This window comes from Siphateles boraxobius, unplaced genomic scaffold (genome assembly GCF_051911475.1).
Source record: "Siphateles boraxobius isolate OS27281-9 unplaced genomic scaffold, OSU_SipBor_1 29, whole genome shotgun sequence".
NCBI lineage: Eukaryota > Metazoa > Chordata > Actinopteri > Cypriniformes > Leuciscidae > Siphateles > Siphateles boraxobius.
The window spans coordinates 3,287,501-3,308,704 of NW_027508908.1; the positions used below are offsets into that span (position 1 = coordinate 3,287,501).

Consider the following 21,204-nt stretch of genomic DNA (forward strand, 5'->3'; position numbering starts at 1 on the left):
AACAGCTTAGACTGCAAGTGTTAGCTGCGGTTCTAGTGTTTAGGGCTCTGCAGAAAGTTGCTTTAGTGCACAACTCATAGGGGCCGTTTAAACGACACCGTTTTCAACTAAAAACAGAAAACATTTTCTACATTTTGGCCGTTCATTTAATCTACCTCAACGTTTCGGGGGACTGAAAATGCTAACTTTTGAAAACAGGTTTCAAAGTGCAAGTTTTTGCAAACGATATCGTTATTTTCTCTGTGTACACTACGGAAATTCGAATTTGTGAGAACGGTGACGTCATGCACATGTTTAATACGTGTTCAGTCTTGTAGTGTTTCTTTACAACGTGACATCGCCATCTACAGGCCTGACATGAATAATACAGCGCTTTTAGTCGTTTTCGTGGATCCGTGTGAACAGGGATCGTTTTCACAACGTCGTCGTCTATACACAAAATGTTTCAGTTTTTAGTACATCTTTGCCGTGTAAAATCCCTAAATATGGCGTCTGTAAGAAAAGAAGAGTCAGTTTACTCTTCAGCTAATCGTCTTTTTAATATAAAGTCTGTTGTTTTCATATCACATCATGATTTGAATACTTAAAATGTTTCTTAAGCTGCAAATATGAAATACACAAGAACTTGTGTGAAATGTACGACTCAAAGTTTACTTGAAACTGAAGACTTCTGAATCATCCAAAGAGAATTCACTGTTTCTTTATCCCGTTGAGGTTCACAGTCAAAAAAATCTGTCAAAGGATGTTTTTTGGTTGTTAGTTTTTTGGATTTCAATTACGAGACTGTTGCAGCACTGAAAAGAAGAGTGAGAAACGTCCTGGTTGCGTATGCAACCCACCGTTCCCTGAAGGAGGGAACGGAGGACGTAGTCGACGCCGACTGAAATGGGATCTCGCTAGAGAGCCTGTCTTCTTCGAGTACTATTGAACGAGCCAATTGTAATTGGCGTGCGTGATTCGCATCACACACTCCGCCCCCGCGGCGCGGGTATAAATACGGAAGTGGATGCACGCACTAGTTGCTTTTCGCTGAGGAGCCGAGAGTAACCCGGGGTCAGCGGTGGTCCAGCGGTAGTGGCAAGGGGACTACGTCCTCCGTTCCCTCCTTCAGGGAACGGTGGGTTGCATACGCAACCAGGACGTTCCCTTTCAGTCGATAACGTCGGACGTAGTCGACGCCGACTGAAATGGGATCAACCATTGAACACGCCACTAACGCTGCCACCTTCCAGTGCCTAAACCAAAGCCTCCTGATGCCCCCGCAAACTTAAGGCGGGGAAGGACAGGGCTTAGGCCAGGGAAGTCACTGCTGTTCCTACAGGACCACTGGGAAAGCGTTCCCCGTACGTTGGAAGGAAGGGACGCTGCGGAAGCCACATCCAACCCAGAGGGAGGTAATGTGGAGAATACACATATGAACTGGGCGGAAACCGGGCAGTCTAACATATGGAATGTCACTGGGGTGGCTCCAGCCTAAGACGGGGGGAGACACACCGGACAGTGACGGCAGAGAGACTCTGCCGAGGGAAGACACGGGCTCACCGCAGGGAGCCGTATCGTGGAAGAATACACATATGGGGTCACCGAAGGGACCGCAACATATGGACCCAGCCTAACACAGGTTCCACACTGCTTACGAGTGGTAGGCCTAACACCAGACGTTCCGCACGTCCGACGTCGGAGGGGTGTGGAGGAACTCAACAGGGTTCAATTTTAAGGGAACTCAACTGGAGTAGAAAGGCGCACGTATCCAGTCCATAGGAGGGGAATGGCGCAGCAAGCCAACACTTGAACCGGGCTCACGGTGAAACTGGCTTCATGAGAAGGGAGCCCACGTGAGGCAGCGGTTCAACTAGGTGTCGTCCAGCCCCCAACTCTAGAATCTGTTTTAGCAAAGCATATCGTCAACGCCCAGGCGGAGCACTTTACACTCATCATAGAGGAGCTCAACACCTAAGTGGACATGTTGCATCTCGGACCTTTGCCGAAATGAAGGCAAGCACTAAGTGCAACTTTGCATGGAAACAGCCTTCCCTCTCTGCTGAATTCCAACAGATATTTGAAGAGCTGGTCTGAGGTCTATGACTTGCATTCTGTACACGTCCAAGCGAACGGACAGAGAAGCCAGGGCTGGATCTGCCTCCTCCAGAGCAGCGCTTGCAGGCTCACCACCTGCTCCTATTACGGGAGAGGTAGGAACCTTGGGCACAATCCGAGCCGGGGTCTCAGCTTGTGAGAGTTAGCCGGCCCAGACTCCAGGCACAATACGTTGACCGAAAGCGAGCAAGTCCCTACCCTCTAGTAGAGACCACGCGAGCAGGAGAACTGATATAACAGAATTTTTAACTCACTGCCTGCAGTGGCTCAGGGGCGGTCTCTGCAGTGCAGTCGCACCAGGGACAAGGCCCAAGAGGATAAAGAGGGACACAAGGATTTACAAGACCTTGCTCCTCAGGAACCTGACGATCAGAACGTGCTTCTGCATACTTCTGCAACACGATGAGCGTCGTTTAAACACCGAGGCACCATCATTTTGAGGGTGAAGGAAAACAGCCTACTGCAACCCATTTTGCAGGAAAGAGAGCACTGAAGTGATCGAAAGCTTTCAGGATCTCCTCTGGAGAGAAGACGCACTCAACGACTAGGTTCCACTTCTAAAGGCGTAAGCACGCTACCCAATTCTAGGGGGTGCTCGCAGAAGTGATGGTAACTATCACATGTTCTTGTGATAGCCACCTGAACCTCCGCGTTCAGATGTAAGACCGCCCGGAATCTCCGGGGGAAGAACGCGTGTGCCATCGTGCCCCGTCCCCGAAAGAGTTTTCAGGGGAAGTCAGGAAGGCTGTTGAAGGGAACCAGGTCTAGTTGGGCCAATAAGGGGCAACTATGAAGACCTGTTCCTCTCCTGACTTGGCACGTAGGTGCAAGCGACGGGCGCAAAAGACAGGAGCATTGCTCAACACAACATGTGAAGATCACTGGGCTTCAGGAGCATTTTCTGCTCAGCACTTGGGTGTGATAAGTTCACTGAGCTTCAGGAGCATTCCTGCTCAACACCTGAGTGTGATAAACTCACCGAGCTTCAGGAGCATTTCTGCTCAACACTTGAGTGCGAAGAACTTCACTGAACGACAGGAGCATTTCTGCTCAGCACTTGAGTGTGACAAGTTCACTGAGCTTCAGGAGCATTACTGCTCAACACCTGAGTGTGATAAACTCACTGAGCTGCAGGAGCATTTCTGCTCAACACTTGAGTGCGAAGAACTTCACTGAGCACCAGGAGCATTTCTGCTCAGCACTGCGTGTGACGAATTCACTGAGCTACCTGTGATGAACTCACAGAGCTACAGGAGCATTGCTGCTCAACACCTGAGTGCGATGAACTTCACTGAGTTTCAGGAGCAATTCTGCTCAACATGAAGAGTGATGATTTCACTGACTTGAGCAGGCGCAAGGCGACCATGAGTCGCGGTCACTTTTAGAAGGCTCACTGGGGTTAAACGCATTTCTGCGGGCCCCTGGGGCAGCTGAGACCCAGTGTTTGTCCAAGGGTAGTCCGCTCGGTTTACCCAAACACTGGCGGAAAAATAAAACCGGGGGGGGCAACTGAGCGGCCCCGGAATGGTCATGACCCAGCCGGACCCAGGGGATGGAGCCTCCACTTGCCCTGGCTATAACTGTCGTGAGGCTCGATGGCGGCACGATTGAGTAAGCGGGAGGAGTGGAACAAGGCGCCCTCAGAAGCGTCTGACTCCAAGGAGGAGGTGACGGGTGAGTTTGTGACATGCAGGGGAAGCTTGCGCAACGGTCGCAATGTCTAACAACTCGAGGCACGAATGCCCGTGTAGTCGGGGGTCGCCCAGGCCCCCGTTAAAACACGCCCTTTGTACATGGCCCCTCTGTTGAAGAGGGTTTGGCAGCAGACCGGGATGAACTATAGTCACACAGGGTGAGCTGCTCTGCCACGGTCACCTCGGGACTCGATCGTGAAGCTAGCGCTGAAGCGGTCACATATGGAGGAAGCCAAAGGCTGCGACTACCATATACCCCAGGAGCCTCTGAAAGTTCTTTCAGTGGGACCCTTTCTCACTTCAACACCAGCTGAACACATTCTCATTGGAGAGACATGTTGGACCGAGTACCTCTCCAAAACTAAGAAAGAGATACTCAGCCCGTGGGCGAGACTACTCTCTTCCAGTTGACCTGACGACCCAACAGGCTCTGGAGCACTCGAGGGGAAGGACACTGTATTGATACTCCACCCTTAGACGCAACACACAGGATGGCCTGCGGTGCGGGAGGTAGAGATCTGAAGCACATGTCTTTCAGGTCAAAGCCGCAGACCAATCTTGGGCCAAGATGGTCACGACCCACCCCCTAGTAGCACGAAGAACGAGTTTACAACTGGCCTTCGTACCGGCTGGAGGAGCGGCTATATCAAATCCTTCGCCAGCAGGATAAGATAAGCACGCACAAGTCAGGAGCACTGCTCAACACTCGGTGTGATGAATATCACTGAATTTTCAGGAGCACGTCTGCTCAACACCTAATGTGATGACTATCACTGACTTGAGCAGGGTAGCCGAGCCTGAGGTGGGGCAGCAAAGTAGAGAGAGTGGTGTTAGTGTGCTGTGCAACACTTACCTGTCTCCACAAGCGGCAGGGGGCGCGTGAGAAGGCGGATGACCGGGTCCTCGAACGCACCAAGCTGCCTGCTGGCGACCAAGGGGGAGCTGAGGGGTGTAAGGCTATACAGGGTCACACCCGCCAGACTGGCCCTCTTGGGACCCAGGAACAGATGAAATTGCTCTCTCTTTGAAGTGTGGGTACCGCTTGCTCCGCTTTTTTTTTTTTTTTTTTAGGGAGCCAGCGGCGGAACAGACACACACACAAACAAAGGCTCCACCCGGCCCTCACCCGGGGGGAGGGAGTGATCGTGCCACTCCAAGAGCATCTCATCCATTCCTGGGCGGCCCGCTCCGGAATGCTTTCGCTGTCGCTTGCCACCTGGCTTGGCAGCGCCTGGAGCGGGCTGGGCGTCTCTACTGCGGCCGGCTCCATGCTGAGGCCTGGGTGGAGGCTGCTGCGGAGGGCCAGCAGGAGCGGCGGCCGGAGAACGCCCACGGCGACGAGCAGGCGGAGGAGCTGCCACCGGCGGCGGGTGGAGGCAGCAGCTGGCCACCGGGGCAGGATGTGCCGGATGACCTCCGTCTGCGCTTGAGCGGCAGAGAACTGTTTGATTCAGTTCTCCACCGCGTCGCCGACCAGCCCAACCTGGGAAATTGGGGAGACCAGGAACCGAACCTTGTCCGCATCCGCCATACCAACCAGGCTGAGCCAACGAAGGCGCTACTGGACCACCAAGGTGGACATCGCCAGACCGATCACGCACGCTACGACACCCGTACCCCGGAGGGTGAGGTCGGATGCAGTGCGGTGCTCACCTATGAGCGCACGGTCTGGATTACCCTCGTGCATGCCATGGGTGCCCTAGCCTGCAGCAACGCCATGGCACGCAAGAGGAAGGGGCTTGCCCACAGGCTTTGTAAGCTCTGCCCGTCGGAACAGACGAAACTCACAGGCCTTAGGGGGGAGACGAGGATCCCCCCAAAAGGCAGCGGCCGCCGGACACAGGTGCACCTGTGTCGACAGACCGCTCCAATGGAGGGACACCTCGCAACCCTTCACCGTTCCTCCATCAAGGGTAATGAGGGGGAAAAGCTATTCAGGCAGTTTCTGGCAGAGAAAGATGCTGTTCACCATCTGATAAGCTCTCCATGCATTTCGGGAAAGAAAGGCACTGGGGCGGCGAGCTGAGAACCAGCGCGGCCCGCCCCAAGATACCAAACTCCAAATTCCAACCGAGACTGAACGGGACACGGTGGAGGTTCCACTCGAGCCCGGCAGCCTCGGCGGACCGTTTCAGCATAGCTGATAATTCTGGATCCGGCTCGGGCAACATTGAACTCCCGGAGGGAGACAATGCAGCCGAGTCATCATCTCTAGAAGTCAGCTCACCCTCCGATGCTGCAATCGGCGTCCTGTCCTCCAGGGGAGCCCCGAGTGAAACCGCTGGCCCACCCATTACAGATGGACCAGCAGACAACACAGGAGGCTCCAGTGGTTGCAGTGGAAGGGAGGAGTGAGGAGCCCACAGGGAATGGTTACCGGGCGGGACATCCAACACTATCATCCGGTCACCCATCCCACACAGCACCCGAGGGTGGGGCATGGTAATGGGGACTCGCTCTCCGCGAACGAAGGCGAGTCTCGCCCTCAACACTGCGACAGTCATGTTCCCACAGTGAAAACATGAGCTGTCCACAAAAGCTGTCTCAGCGTGCTGTAAGTCAAACACGTGACACAACAGTTGTGACCATCAGAGAGAGACAGGGAACGACCGCACCCAGAAACGCACGGGCGGAATGACATCTTGAAAAAGACGCAAACGCACCCGTGTTGCTCTTTCAGAAAATAGGACCGTCACCAGTGCCGGAGCACACAGGGGAATGACCGCGGCAACACTGAACAGAGAACTGAAACAGTGAAGCACTCACTTTTCCGCCCTCTAACCAGCCATCAACACACACAAACATTTAGAAATTTGTTGCTGTTAAAACAGCAGTTGAGAGCTCAAAGCTCGCGATCACCGCTGCACTCGCGCTGTAGAACACCAGCACTGGGAGAGTCTTCCTGAAGAACACCGACACACTCGCTCGTTGTAGACAACAGCACTCTCAGAGACATCAAACGATCGGCTCCGAAGCGAAAGGCAACTAGTGCGTGCATCCACTTCCGTATTTATACCCGCGCCGCGGGGGCGGAGTGTGTGATGCGAATCACGCACGCCAATTACATTGGCTCGTTCAATAGTACTCGAAGAAGACAGGCTCTCTAGCGAGATCCCATTTCAGTCGGCGTCGACTACGTCCGACGTTATCGACTGAAAGGGAACCCATTTTACCCTCACAAGGGTTCGAGGACAAGGCATAAAAAGGTAGTTTCTTTTACATTGTGTAAACATAAATAAATACGATTACAATTATTAATGTAATTTACACTACAGTACATTTGATTACATTACAAATAATCAAAGATACTATTCATACTTGTAGTGACTATTTGCACAATGAGGTGCAAATAACTACAAGTAAGTAATCATGACAACATTTTTGCATTTTGTATCTATTCAGCTAATTTTGAGCATAAAATATGTGGGTCAAATGGACCTCATAGCAACAGACAGGAATCGTTACATTTCTCACATATTTTATATTTTTTAAGTTTCTGACAAGCTCCACTAAACCGTATTTGCTTCAATTTTCTGTTTTACATGAATAATCAGTGTTTGACAGTGGGCTGATTTTTGGCAAATTGCATTGAAACCTATGCAGATCTGTATGACCCGCAAGACAAAAATGATACACACTTTTTTAACACTACAGGAGGGTGCATTTGTTTACAGAGAGTTTATGACTTACTATAAAGTCTAGCTTTCCCGAAAAACGTACAAATGTTAGTGGCACACTGAACTCCTAATGCAAATGTTACGTCGCGATCAAACCGTACGTGCAACACTACCCAGGTTCTGCTCGGCGTTGAGCGGCAGATGAGTGCTTCTTATTAAAAAGTGTTAACGGTTAAAGTCGTGAGCAGAAATGAAATCTAAACTAGCTCTGGACCGGAGGGGTGGAGCCCGAGTTAATCCGAGGCCCTGGGCCTCTCTTGGCCTCAAGAGTGGTATTGATCCTCGGGGTGAGATACGGAGAGAGGTTTGGGTCCGACCATCCCCACAAAGCCAGAGGGCCACACACACCTGTGAGCGAGTGTGTGTGTAGCAGCACTAAGCCTAGATTAAGCTAAAGTTACCCGTCTCTCTCCCCTCTTGCCATGTCATTCAAACCCTTGATAGTTCTGCAGCCACACGGCACACACAAAGACCCTTTCTGGGCCGTCCTCAGCATCGCCATCAGCTCTCAAACATCAAACAAGGGGGATTATGGGATTGCGAGAAGTCCCCGAGGGCGGAAAGAGAGACAAAATGGAGTTTTCCGAGGGAACCCCCTTGGCCCGAGCGTCTTCTCTCAGGAGATTACTCTACAATTTGTTTCCCTTTATTCCGCCATTTTGTCCGACCTCAACTGCGCTACCGCGGCCGTACTGTAATCCCTGTGCTATGACAGATTACACACGGCTTTGTCAACATGTCTAATACCTGACTGTGAGGGAATTGCGGGGTCTTAAAGCACTTAACTCCTTAAGATGGTTCACACACACCTGATGCATGAGCACCATCATGCAGCTGGATCCATGTCATGTGTCATTTCTGCTTTGTGATTCTCAACTAAGTCATACACTCTCAAAAAAAAGGGTACAAAAGCTGTCACTGTGGCTGTACCTTTTCAAAAGGTAGAGTGCATATTAGTCCCTCAATTGGTACCAAAAGTGTACATATTAGCACCTAAATTGTAAATATTAGAAACCTTTTGAAGGGTACTGTCCCAGTGACAGCTTTTGTACCTTTTTTTCTGAGAGTGTATGCAGACCCAATGGATGGAATCTACTGGCCTTATGGGCATCTTCTGTGCTGTTTTGTGGGGTAAATAAAGTAAAAATGGTGATCAATGGAGCTGAGTGTAGGCTACTGCAGTGGTGGCACTAAAATAAATGAGTAATAAAATAAACTAAGGAATCTGTAGCTTTTCATGCAGAAATCTTTTGGAAATCTTGTCGCTTTCTCCAGAGTTCTACAAAAGCGGATTTCATGTAGGACTTGTCATATGTAAATACTCCTTAAATATTTATGGATTATGGAATGAGCTGGTGTTGTTGCATGTTTGTCCTTGACCTCTGAGTGAAAGTGCCTCCCGAGACGAACATGAGATGTGACATTCTCTTAATTGTCCTTGATGTCAAATAAAGAGACCAATGACTGAAACAGTGGAAGGATAAACCTCTAATCGACAGACAGACAGACAGACAGACAGATAGATAGACGGACGGACAGATGAATAGATGTATGGATGGATGGATGGATGGATGGATGGATAGATAGGTGGACAGATGGATGGATGAATAGATGAATGGATGGATAGGTGGACAGACGGATGGATGGATGAATAGATGAATGGATAGATAGATGGATGGATGGATGAACAGATGAATGGATAGATAGATAGATAGATAGATAGATAGATAGATAGATAGATAGATAGATAGATAGATAGATAGATAGATAGATAGATAGATAGATAGATAGATAGATAGATAGATAGATAGATAGATAGATAGACAGACGGACGGATGAATAGATGGATGGATGAATGGATGGATAGGCGGACAGACGGATGAATAGATGGATGAATGAATGGATGTATAGATAGATAGATAGACAGACAGACGGATGGATGGATGAATAGATGAATGGATATTAGATGGGTTGATGGATGGATGGATGGATGAATGGATGGATGGATGAATGGATGAATGGATGGATGTATGGATGGATAGATAGATAGATAGATAGATAGATAGATAGATAGATAGATAGATAGATAGATAGATAGATAGATAGATAGATAGATAGATAGATAGATAGATAGATAGATAGATAGATAGCATATCACAGTCTACTACGACAAAAGAGACTATGTTATCATTTTCAGTCTTTTATCCAATGGTGGGATGACCTTAGTTTGAATGAAGTCAGAGAGGATTAAGAGGAGGATGTGGGGTGGGGGTGTCTCCATGGCAACAGCAGGTCCAGTCTGGGAGGAAGGTTCAAAGAGTAACAGATGCTGTCTTTGTGGGACATATGTGGAGGGTGGAGACTTTCTCCACTTTAGAGAAGAAAGTGTAACATATCCTCAGAGTCCAGAGTCATTTCAAAACCTCAAATATGATAAATAAACGGTTGTGTTCATTCTGTATCTGGTTTTCTAACATATTCTTGCCTTCACATCACTACACTGCATAGTGGACTCAACAAACACAAATATCTCTGAACAAGAGGACATATACTGTAAAGTTTATAAAAAATTATTAACTATTATATAAAAAATATAATGGTTATATATATATAGGCCTATATCATAAAACATATGGAAACATGTCTTTGTTTTTCACATATTTATTCATTTAAATGTATGCATTAAATTGCTGAAAAATAACTCTAAATATAATGTTTGTTCTATACAAATGTTAATATGCAAATATTCTACACAAACTAGTTTTATGTATAATTTCGTAATGATGAAGTAATGATAATTTACAGTAAAATTATTGTTTTTGATTGTATTTTGATTAATTATTGTGCAAGGCTTTTTCCTCGATTATTTGTGAGTGTGTGTGTAATATATATATATATATATATATATATATATATATATATATATATATATAGCCTATATATATTATTTTTATTTTTTTATCAATACATATCTAGCGGATGTATAACAATTTATGAAACTTCTATGAACAACTAAATTTTAATACAATATTCACTAAACTAGGCAAAACAGATTTTGGGAAATAATTGACACTGGTTACAAATGACTGACTGGATGGACCCATGGACCAAATCACAACGCTGATAACAGTGACACCTGGCGATGAACATGTAACATGACGTTTGTTGATGAAATGCTTATGCCATCGTTTTTAAACAACAAACTCAGGATGAAGTTGTTTCTAATTAATATGCTATTAGAGGACTGATTTTGTAGGAGTCTAGAGAGTTATTATCCATAGCCTACCTTAGTACAAACGGACAAGTCTTGAGATTAAGATGGCGCCGGCACAGCGGGCGACGGAAGATCTTCATCACAGGTCTGAGGAAAAAATATTATTTGCTTACCGGTATTTTATTAATTGACCAACTACTAACTATTAACTGTTTCGGTGGGTGTTTTTTCAACACACGCATATGGCTTAAGCCAAGAAGGTTTACCGTTCATTAAGTTAATAAAGTCCAAATAGTGGGGAAAGTTTCATATTCAGGAATATCGATGATAATCGGCGTAAATGTTGATGATTTGTTAGAGTTTTTTAACCTTATACAAAGGTGAGGAAAAGGCCACAAAGTCAGACATTCCAATATGCAGTTATATAGGCTATAAATTACGTTTACATGGCCACATTTTGGTTCAATCGCAATGAAATCAATCCGATTGATGAATCCGAACACGGTGTTTACATGAACGATAAATAAAGTATCAGGTTGATGTGCTCGTTTATGTCACAAGCTTCAAATCGGAAAATTTGGCGCACATTTTTTTCAAATCACATGCGCAGACTGCACGAATATGTAGGCTACTGCCGCTGTTCGCGCATAACTACCCTCCTCTATTGGTTCTTTATTTGTTTTAAACAGCTGACTTAATATTTATCCGTCTCTGGTCATGATTTGGAGGCAATGAGCATATGAACCGTTGTGCCGTGCTGCTTTTATCACGCAGTAAAACCGCGCGCACAAATCTGTGGATGAGAGTCTGAAACAAGGACTGGCGGGACGTTGTCCTACTGCACTTCACAGACGCAGAGTGAAATGAGAATTTTAGAATAATGTGACACTCATTTAGAGATGACCCCTTATTCAACATAAAAACAGCTCACTCCGTGCGTCATACATCATTACGCTATTTTAACGTCATTGCACATGCGCGCAGTGCTTTCAGTTTCGGTTTTCAATCCGATCAAGTGTTTACATGTTCTCTCGATCGGATTACAAAAGGAATAAACCACCCCTTTCAATCCGATCGAAATTCCAATCGGATCGAGCTCAATCAGATCGATTAAGGTTTGAAGGTTTTTTAGTCCGATTGAGACGTCAATCCGATTATAAGGGTCCATTTAAACGCAACTGGTAAACCAGTGCAAGTCTATTTTGAAAGCAAGATGTGCTTGTGTTGTCATTTAAAGGTATAGGCAATTTTTTCTGGTTTTGGTTGAATTCTGGTCGAAACTCTCTTCACATCCTGATAGCAATCAGTAATAGAACTGGTCTAAATGTTAAAACAATTTTTTTTTCGTTTCCGTCTGAATGCAATGATAAGATGTCCTACCTGCCTGCCAGCCTTGAAGGTTGATCAGACTATACTTTGGCGCGATTCAACCACGGTGCTTACCTGGCTGCAGTCAGTTGTGCCGTTTTAAATTATTTGTGGGTACCCGTGGGCCGTGTAGCTGAAATTCAGGAGCTCACAGAACCCAGCGCCTGGTGTTACGTGGACTCCTCACTGAATCCCGCCATGATATCACAGGGGGTATGACTCTTGGGGTGCTCGCCTTGCCTAATCGCTGGAGCCAAGGGCCCCCTTTCCTCTTTAAAGGGACATTGTGTAGGAATTTCTAGCGGTGAAATTGTATTTTGCATTCAAACGAATTGTGCTCTCCAGTGCCTCGCTTTTTCAAATGCGTGTTGCATCTACGGTAGCTGTTATGTACCAAAAAATTATAACAGGATGTCTTCTAATAGCACTTCGTCGAGTTTTCCTTCGGGTGAACAGGTTTGTTATTTCAAACAAACTGCACCTTGACACAACAAACAAACGAATGTTACAGTATAATAGCAGTGCTATGAAGCCTTTTAAACTTGCCGGGGCAGTGACAAGCGCCTCTCACTGCTCTGCTCTGCTCCTCCGTTTCTGCTGCTGTCAGTTACGTGACACTGGCTCTGAACGAAAACGCGTTGTGGAAACGCGTTGGCCTAGTACTTTTTGTCCCTCTCTGCTATTAGAGTTTTTCAAGATGGCGGAACGACATGGAAGCCTCCGTGGACCTACCCGTCACATGTATATAAAGATAATAAATTCTTCGTTTACGAGGATAAGTCAGATAATTGGCAGAGGTATTTGTACACCATTGAGGACATATTTATGAATATAAATGTTGATTTTAGATAATAAAATACATAAAAAACTACACATAGTCCCTTTAAGGGATCTGACGACTGGCCATCCCAATCCCCTAGGCTGCCTGTTTCAGTATTTCCATACCTCCGCGTACCTGCTCATGCAACACATCACATCAGCACGTTACGCAAGGCATATAGACATACAGTCACCGAGTGCTGCAAATAATCAGCAGCCTTTTACAGTTCCTCCTGAACCAAAACAGCTTATGCTGCGTACTTACCATGTCTTAACCGTAATTAGGAGATAGCAACCCGTGGCGTTCTACCCGGAGTTGTTCACGTCCTCAGATTCGGGTTTCAATGTCATTGTCTACACTATCAACGGCGAAATGAATCTGCAGCAGTCAGGTGGCAAAAGTCAGAGCTCTGTAAGATGTTTAAGTTCATTATTATTATATCTTATGTGCTTTAAGACATGAGGTAGCCTAGTTTAACGCCACGTCTCATGCCGCTGTTTGCGTTCATGTGTTTTGAAGGACGCGTTGCTTTATAAAGCTCTGAAGGCAGGGTGGGATCTCATGATTTGAACATGCTTTCTAAACTAGCTTGCTATTGCTAGCCTTTCTGAAATTGCCATACCCTACTTTTAAGAAAGTATTTATAACAAATATGCTATTGTCAAGCTTAGACACGTTACATAGACATTGCTACAATAAGTGAAGGATTGAAAATTAGTTTACCTGAGGACGCCAGCTCGAAGTAAATTCAAAGTTAAACGGCCAAAATGATGCAGCCCACCAAATTCAACACTATTTCCAGACATATTTTGTTTAAAATTGTTTGATTGGAGAAAGGGGAACAAATTAAGAAACACCTTGAAACTTTCCTAATAAAATCTTAAATGATTTCAAAATTATTTTAATCCCAAACCATTTAAAAACTTTTTTATTTAAAACTGATGTTTGTGCAAAGAAAATAACCCAATATTATTTCCATTTTCAAGAAGAAGAAAAAACAATTTTCATTTTTTTTTCATCCACTGTATTAAGACATTTTATGGAAGGACCTGAACGAATTTACCTCTGAGACATCCTCATATTTTTATATTGAACTTGAGCGGTTGGCGTCTTCTAGCGGTGATGGAGAGAACTGCACTCTTCTTCCTGCCATCCGCCACAGGCTGAGTGAACTTGCGGTTAGGATGCGCTTGGAAGGCGTGGTTTTATCTCACTGACACGCGCCTCACATTCTTTCATTGATAATCCGTCGAGTGCACTTACTAGTGCACGAGCAGCGCGTCAATAGCGCACTAATCAAACGGAAAATGATGTGATACAAACGCAGACGTACCAGGTAGGATTTTTATGCGCGTGTGTTCTTATCTGCAGCTCCTACAGGGATACATCCTGATGAATTTGCCAACAAGGTCAAGTTATGGGATTTCGATACGAGTCAAGGCAAGGATTTGTATTTGAATGGGTGGGTTCAGCATTTTTTTGGTAGGGGGGGGGGGGGGGGGATCATTAAACAACAACAAAATATGTTGTAATGCAAAGCTTTTTCTCATATTTTTCACATGGTTTTCTTAAGATAATGGTAAATATAACTAGCAAATTCTCAGATTTAAGAGATATACCCAGTTAATCTAGTTTTAATTCATTTATCGTAATGCATGCTATTTAGACTTTGTCTGGCTTTTTGTCCTACTGTGTGTGTGTGTGTGTGTGTGTGTGTGTAGGTCTAGTTTTGCCTATATTGTGGGGGACCAAATGCAGCCTCAAGGATAGAAAAACCTGAAATCAGCTTCACTGTGGCCAATGATTTTAAATTGTACATAAAATTGTAGAATGCAAAATATTTAGTGATAGGGGCTTGGATATAATTTAAGGGTGAGAAATTGAATATCATTTGCTCACTATGAAAACAGCAGAAGTCCATGAAAAAAAAAGTGTGTGTGTGAGATTGTGCGCACACATAACCCAATTTAAAGATGAGTTTGCTAGTATTTCCAAATGAAACGTGAATGTCTCTTTGTAAATGATTGCATGCATTGCAGTCTGTCGTCTTATTTACAGCTCCAATCAATATGCGAGACTTTGTCCTATTAAAATTGATTATTTTTAGGTCATTTGTGTAGAGTGTTAACCAGCTTCCGAGAAAGAGGCATTTCTCTGCCTGTATGTTCCTGTGGGATATCTGCTGGATGTAGAAATTAACATTTAATATATGTGACACAGACGCCAGAACTTAATAATGTTTAACAGTGTGTTCCCCACCCCCATCCTCCTGCAGATGCGACCGTCCTCCGAGCGGCTCTCATCAATGACAGGTCACGATTTGAGACTTGGCATAATTGACTTTCATGCTTTTGTCAGACGATTAGAGTGAATGTTTCCGCAGTGGCCAGTGAATCGCACTGGCTCAGTGTTTCCTTTTTTTACTTTTTTATTATGTGTGTGTGTGTATGTGTGTCACAGACTTCCTCTAATATTTGTTATCAACTGAAAAGGAAGAAAATGTACAATACTTTGCACTGATTATACACCATAACTATACAAACTTCACCAAAAGTGTTTTCTGCAGTAGAAAGAACTGTTTTGTTCATATAGCCTATGCATATTAGTGGTAAACTGAGTGGTTTGTCATTGTCATTAGTCCAATGGTTATTGTAATTGCCGATATGTACGTACAACTTAAGATGTTGATTCATTTTGGAACTGTTATGCATGCTATATGCATCAGCTGATTAATCTATCTGTCAGCTTATATATTGGTCTATAAACAACAAAGCATTCTTAGTTATCTAGTATGATAAATATTGTAATAGTAAAGCTGTTGTTTTATGGATACATGATGCTTAATGAAACTTCTGCATGCTAGGAATACTATAAAACCGTGACCGTTGTTGAGGCTGATCAGCTGTGGTTTGTGTCTGACTATCAGATTTCCATTTTTGAGGCTCCTCGGGGCTATTTGAGTTGCTAAGGTCAAACACAGAATAATTGCTCTCCAGCTCTTCAGAATAAAGAATGATACAGAATGTGGTGGAATGACTTTCTGCCTTTATTTTTACTAATAAAATGGTAAATTTAAAAAAAGTAAAATTGTAAATAAAATATACTGCTAATCATCATTATTATGTACACTCATAAAAATAATGGTTACAAATGTTTATTGTTTGTTTTGTTTTTTGCAGTGATGCAATAGAAGAACTATTTTTGGTTCCTCAAAGAACCTTTCAGTGAACAGTTCTTAAAAGACCTTCTTTTTTAAATTAGTGTGAAGAACATTTTAAAATCTGAAGAACCTTTTCCACTATAAAGAACCTTTTTATGGAATGGAAAGATTCCATGGATGTTAAAGGTTCTTTATGGAACCATCAATGCCAATAAAGAACCTTTATTTTTAAGAGTGATATTAAGAAAATGTGTTGTTGTGAGTTATCTAAATCATTTGCTAATGAATAGGATGTATGGAGCATCACATACCAATGAAAAGCTCTAGGATTGTTTGAATATTCCCAATTTATCAAATGTTGAATTAATTTGGCACTAGATACTAAATCTGTCCTTCTGTAATTTAATAATAAGAAATATTTGAAACAATGCTTTTGTGTGTGTGTGTGTGTGTGTGTGTGTATGTGTGATAAGCCTGTGTTGCGCAGTGTAATTGATGTTGCAAAAACTGTTTTATTTATTGATATAATGCTTTACAGAACAAGGAAAAGGATGACACTGCTACGAGTAATGGCTTATGATGGATTAGATGCACTTTTGTTTTATTTTATTGGAACTTCCTATCGAGCTGTTCTGTACAGTTATAAATGACCTCAAACATTTACACTGCATCATTGAAATGCTTTACTATTTTTTATTGTGTAACTGCATATGGTTTGCAGATAAATGTTCAGGCAGATTCTCACACAGTTCATTCATAATGATCATAAGAAGACAGCAGTTGGTATGTCTCCTCTTGTGTTTCTAAAATAATTTTTTATCTCTCTGATCTAGGGAAGCCTTGAAGGGGACAATATCAGGCTTTCAACGGGGAACCAAACTGGAATATTTTGACTTTGGATTTTCACCACATAAAAGGGATTCAACATGGAAAATGTACCAAACCCCAAAAGGACTGTCACTGTCCAGATGATGCCTCAGCTCGCCAGTATAGATGTGCTGGGAAATAAAGAGTTAAATGCTAACTGGGACATTGAGCCAAAGTTAAACTTAAATCAGGATTGCTCAGATCAGGATAATATGCATCTCAATTCCTCCATCAAAGATTCCCACACCACACTACTTGGAGGAACTGTCCTTGAAGACAAAAACATGCCATCCCATGGCAGTGAAGATCACAGGCGACCTCAAAACAGTAATGCAAACATAAAGACCTCGGGTCAGTGTGCCAAGAGTGCTGAAGGTAGAAAAACTGACTGTGAAATGAATTCAAATTCGAAAACTGTCCTTTCGACATCCAGCCCATCATCTACAACTACATGTAATGTTGACAAGGAGGAAAATGGCAATAGCACAACAAAGCCACTTGAAAATGAACAACATGAGCCCAAAGCACAGAGCAAAGCATTGGTAGTTCATGAAACTAGTGCAATCAAAGAGACACTGCATAATCAAACGCCAAGCCAGACTCGGGCTCCCAGTACAAACAACACAATTAAGGACATGCCACTTTTATCTGGATCAAAAGATGTGAGTTGCACCACCAGCATAAGCATCAGCAGTACACAGTTTGAAATGCTATCCACCACCAATGCTCCTAAAACCAATCACTCAGCGGCCGAAACATCTGGACCAGTCCCTGGGACAAGATCTCAGACCCCACAACCACACAAGATCCATCATATGCCTGTTAAAGAGGACAAATGTAGCAATGACTGCATGAAAAAGGATTTTAAACCACCAGGAACCTCTCAGGAGACTTTTTCTGGATGCCCATTGGTGTCTTCAGCTAGCAGTGCAAGTCACTCGGTCCACACGGAAGTGACTGATGAGGAGGTCCAAAAGCAGGGAGCTGCTCCTGAGGAGCAGAAGCAGGTCCACTGTAAACTCTTTTGTGAGGCATCTACCATGACTTCAGCAGTAGAGGTTGGCAACCAACCCGGGACAAAACGGCATGATGTGGAGGTGCAGGCGGTTGCTACGGTCTGCAGTCAATCTACAGCCACTAGCCCTAGTCTTCTGTCTCTACAACCCCATCGGAGATCAGTTGGCCTACTACCTGAGGAGACTGAAAGTATAGCAGTGGTTGTTGGGGTGAAGACAGATTTAACATCTGTCATTGCGTCCAGTACGATCCTCCCTGGGAAGCCTATACAGTCAGACACAGTGATGGTGCATGTAGATGCTGACCTTCAGGAAGAGTCCAAGCTTGGGGCCAAGCCTAAAGAGCCTCAACACAACAGCCAAAGAGGATTATCGCCGCTTCAACCAGTTTATCAGATCAATATCGAGACCTGCAGCCAAAGCAAACAGTCAAACGACACTACCTGTCACCTTCAGAGCCAAGGTTCACCTGCGGTTTCAGCATCTGGTCCATATAATGTGGCATGTGTACAGGAACCCAAAACATCTGCTCAGGTCTGCCAGGATCTGCCAGTAAAACTGGCCAAGCCTCCTGCATCGAAATCCAAGGAGGCAAGTTCTGCAAAACCTCCAAAGGACATCGCAATGACCACTCCTCCAACATCAAGCTCCACACCACAAAGTAAAAAGGTAGAGAAGAAACAGAAGGGAGCATCCAAGCTGGAGCGTAAGAAAGATGACAAAGAGGAAGAGAAGGCCAAGCAATCCAAGAGTGTAAATGACGTCGTGTGGGACGAGCAAGGGATGACATGGGAGGTATACGGAGCGTCAGTGGATCCAGAGTCGCTGGGATTTGCCATTCAAAGTCACCTGCAGTGCAAAATCAAGGAGCATGAGAAGATCATCACCCAGACGGTTATCAGAAAATCCTTGTCTTCGCCTCCCGGCAAGAAGAACAAGAGGAGGCAGGTTAACATCAACTTGAGGTCCATGTTCCAAAATGTCCGCCGACCCAACTGTTGCGCACGGCCGTCAGTACTAGAATGAAAGATGTGTGGTTGTCATTAGCCACTTTTCCACTGTCGGGCCAGTGCGAGCCAGGGCTAACAACATGCCGGGTGGGGTCAATAGCCTCAGACCACAGCACCAGTAGCCCCACAGCACTACCCTAAAAACCAGCACTTAACACACCTGCATAGAACAACGTCACACAACCACACCGTTTCACCAGCTGAGCTGACTGAAAACTAGCTAGATTGCAAAATGAGCAAGACCGAAGGGAACGTTTGGTCTTTACTTAAAGACTTAAGATTCCAGCATCGTTATTTTACCAATGTTTTTCAATAAAAAAAGGTTACAGTGACAGTAATTTATTAATTTGTGTCAGGAGTGCACATCAATCATGCTCAATCAAACTGGTATTTACCATTTCATATAAAAAGAGTACACATACCAATGCAGTTGTACCTGCTTCCATTTATTTGAGATCACAAGAATGCACAAAACAACTCTATTAAGGCTTTTTAAGTCCAAAGGCAAAGACTTAGCACGTCTTCACGTGCTATTGGAAATTTCCAACTTCCCACTTCTGAAGTCGGCATTACGAACTCATTGCATTAAAATTTTGACTTGAGAGGGTGTTCATGTCCAATTTTATTTTTTAAATAGGAAAATTTACGATAATTCCAATAGCACGTGAAGGCAGCATTAGTCCGGTATCAACAAAGGCACAGGGAAGAGAGATAAAACATTAAACCGAATAATTACACTATTAGAATCATATGATTTGTCTACGTTCTGCAAGCAGTCTCTGGTATTTCCATAAAATATGTGTATTTATTATCGCAACGGTTAGCATATGTAGCCTTTAGCATGGCATATTAATATTTGTGCTTCATACGGTGATTAGAATCCCCATCGGATTGCAAGGAAGTTATTTAAAACACTCACTGTCTGAAAGTGAGTTTTGAGCTAATTTTTTTTTTAAATGTCTCAAATTTTAAAGTAGCCTGATATAATAATATAAGAATTGAGCAGGGGTGTGGTCCCTCTGCCGACTCAGATAAACGCCACCTTTGTTCATGATTCAACATGACTCAAGCCCCAGTTGGCCCGCTTTGGACCAAGGTATTCGGCGGGCTGAAAACCACTGGCCGTTGACCCAAAGGAAGGCCCCATTAAGCCCCGGAAGTGACAGTGGAAAAGCGGCTGGCCCTGTCACGCACTAGCACACTCGCTTTTTGCCCAACAGTGGAAACATGACTATTGAGAGGTCAATGTGATCTTCCATGAGACAAGCATGTTGGGAGATTTCTCCCGTTTGTTTTCTGAAGAGTTTGTTAAATATAGAAACTAATGGTTATTTGAGTGTTATGTGGAGAACAGAACATATTTTTAGATAAAGATTATTTATGGTGATAGTAAAGCTGTACCGATGTTTAGAGTGCTATGGCAATAATTAAAATTAATATAACAGTAATGATAATATGTAGTAATCTGCATGTGTATTAGTTCAGAATGGCAGTATTCTACCCAAGATTATGCACTGTACTGACGAGCAGCAGATGTATGCATATTTACATAACATATTTACATATTGTACTGTATGCATAACCCTTTTTACCTACTTTGTTAAGTTGAATATCTTTTTAAACTTTAGTAGCCTAGATATGTTTGGTAATTTTTTTGTTGCATAATTTTATTTGTAACTGTTATTGTGAATATATATTTTTCAATTTAGCAAAAGAAAAGACCTTCACAATGCTTATTATGGTGTAAACAGAGCCTGTTTATGATTTTATATTAAAATGGTTTGGCAAGCATTTCATAGCAGTGTCTTATCCCATCAAACTTAGCATAGTGTATAATATACCTAAAACTTTTAAATAATATTACTCACATTAATGAAATAATGATGTGACATTTAAATATACATCATGGATTATTTTGGGGGTTTACATTTCTGGTACATTTGTAGATCTCAAACGAATGTTATTTGCAAATTCTGTATAATGAAAAACAGATCTTCATCAAACTGAGTTTAGATAATTTAAGCTTCAAAATGCTTAGCATGATCTCAGAACGGGGCTGTGCACAGCCGCTGGAGGCCCTATAACCAACAGATAAATATAAAGAAATGCACATTTTAAAAGCAATCCTTCTCTATTATTCATACCGTCATTAAGACTGCTAATAGATTCCCTGTGGATCTCAGATTTGATCTTGCTATATCACCCTGCAGGAGTTCTGTGCGGTTATTAGCGCATTTTTGCTACATGGTTGTTAGTTTTATCCTGGACCAAGTCAAAACAG

At 43.9% G+C, this 21,204-nt stretch overlaps 2 protein-coding genes across 4 annotated transcripts in view; one reads left to right on the forward strand and one right to left on the reverse strand.

Annotated features, from left to right (window-relative positions):
* Positions 1-10,818, reverse strand: part of otx2a (orthodenticle homeobox 2a) — a 47,187-nt gene extending 36,369 nt beyond the window's left edge. The window contains exon 1 of the mRNA XM_077246099.1: positions 10,755-10,818. The gene's annotated coding sequence lies outside the window, so the exon portion shown is untranslated. The remainder of the gene's footprint in view (positions 1-10,754) is intronic.
* On the forward strand, positions 10,639-20,714 carry gprin3b (GPRIN family member 3b). 3 transcript variants are annotated; one of them, XM_077246097.1, is made up of 2 exons: positions 10,639-10,827; positions 16,864-20,714. In XM_077246097.1, exon 2 carries the CDS (start codon positions 16,957-16,959, stop codon positions 18,937-18,939), a length of 1,983 nt encoding a protein of 660 aa, XP_077102212.1. In that variant the 5' UTR covers positions 10,639-10,827; positions 16,864-16,956; the 3' UTR covers positions 18,940-20,714. The 3 variants fall into 3 exon arrangements, with proteins under 3 accessions (XP_077102212.1, XP_077102211.1, XP_077102213.1); XM_077246096.1 differs by lacking the exon at positions 10,639-10,827 and adding an exon at positions 14,026-14,206; XM_077246098.1 differs by lacking the exon at positions 10,639-10,827 and adding an exon at positions 14,135-14,332.
* Positions 20,715-21,204: the final 490 nt, after the last annotated feature.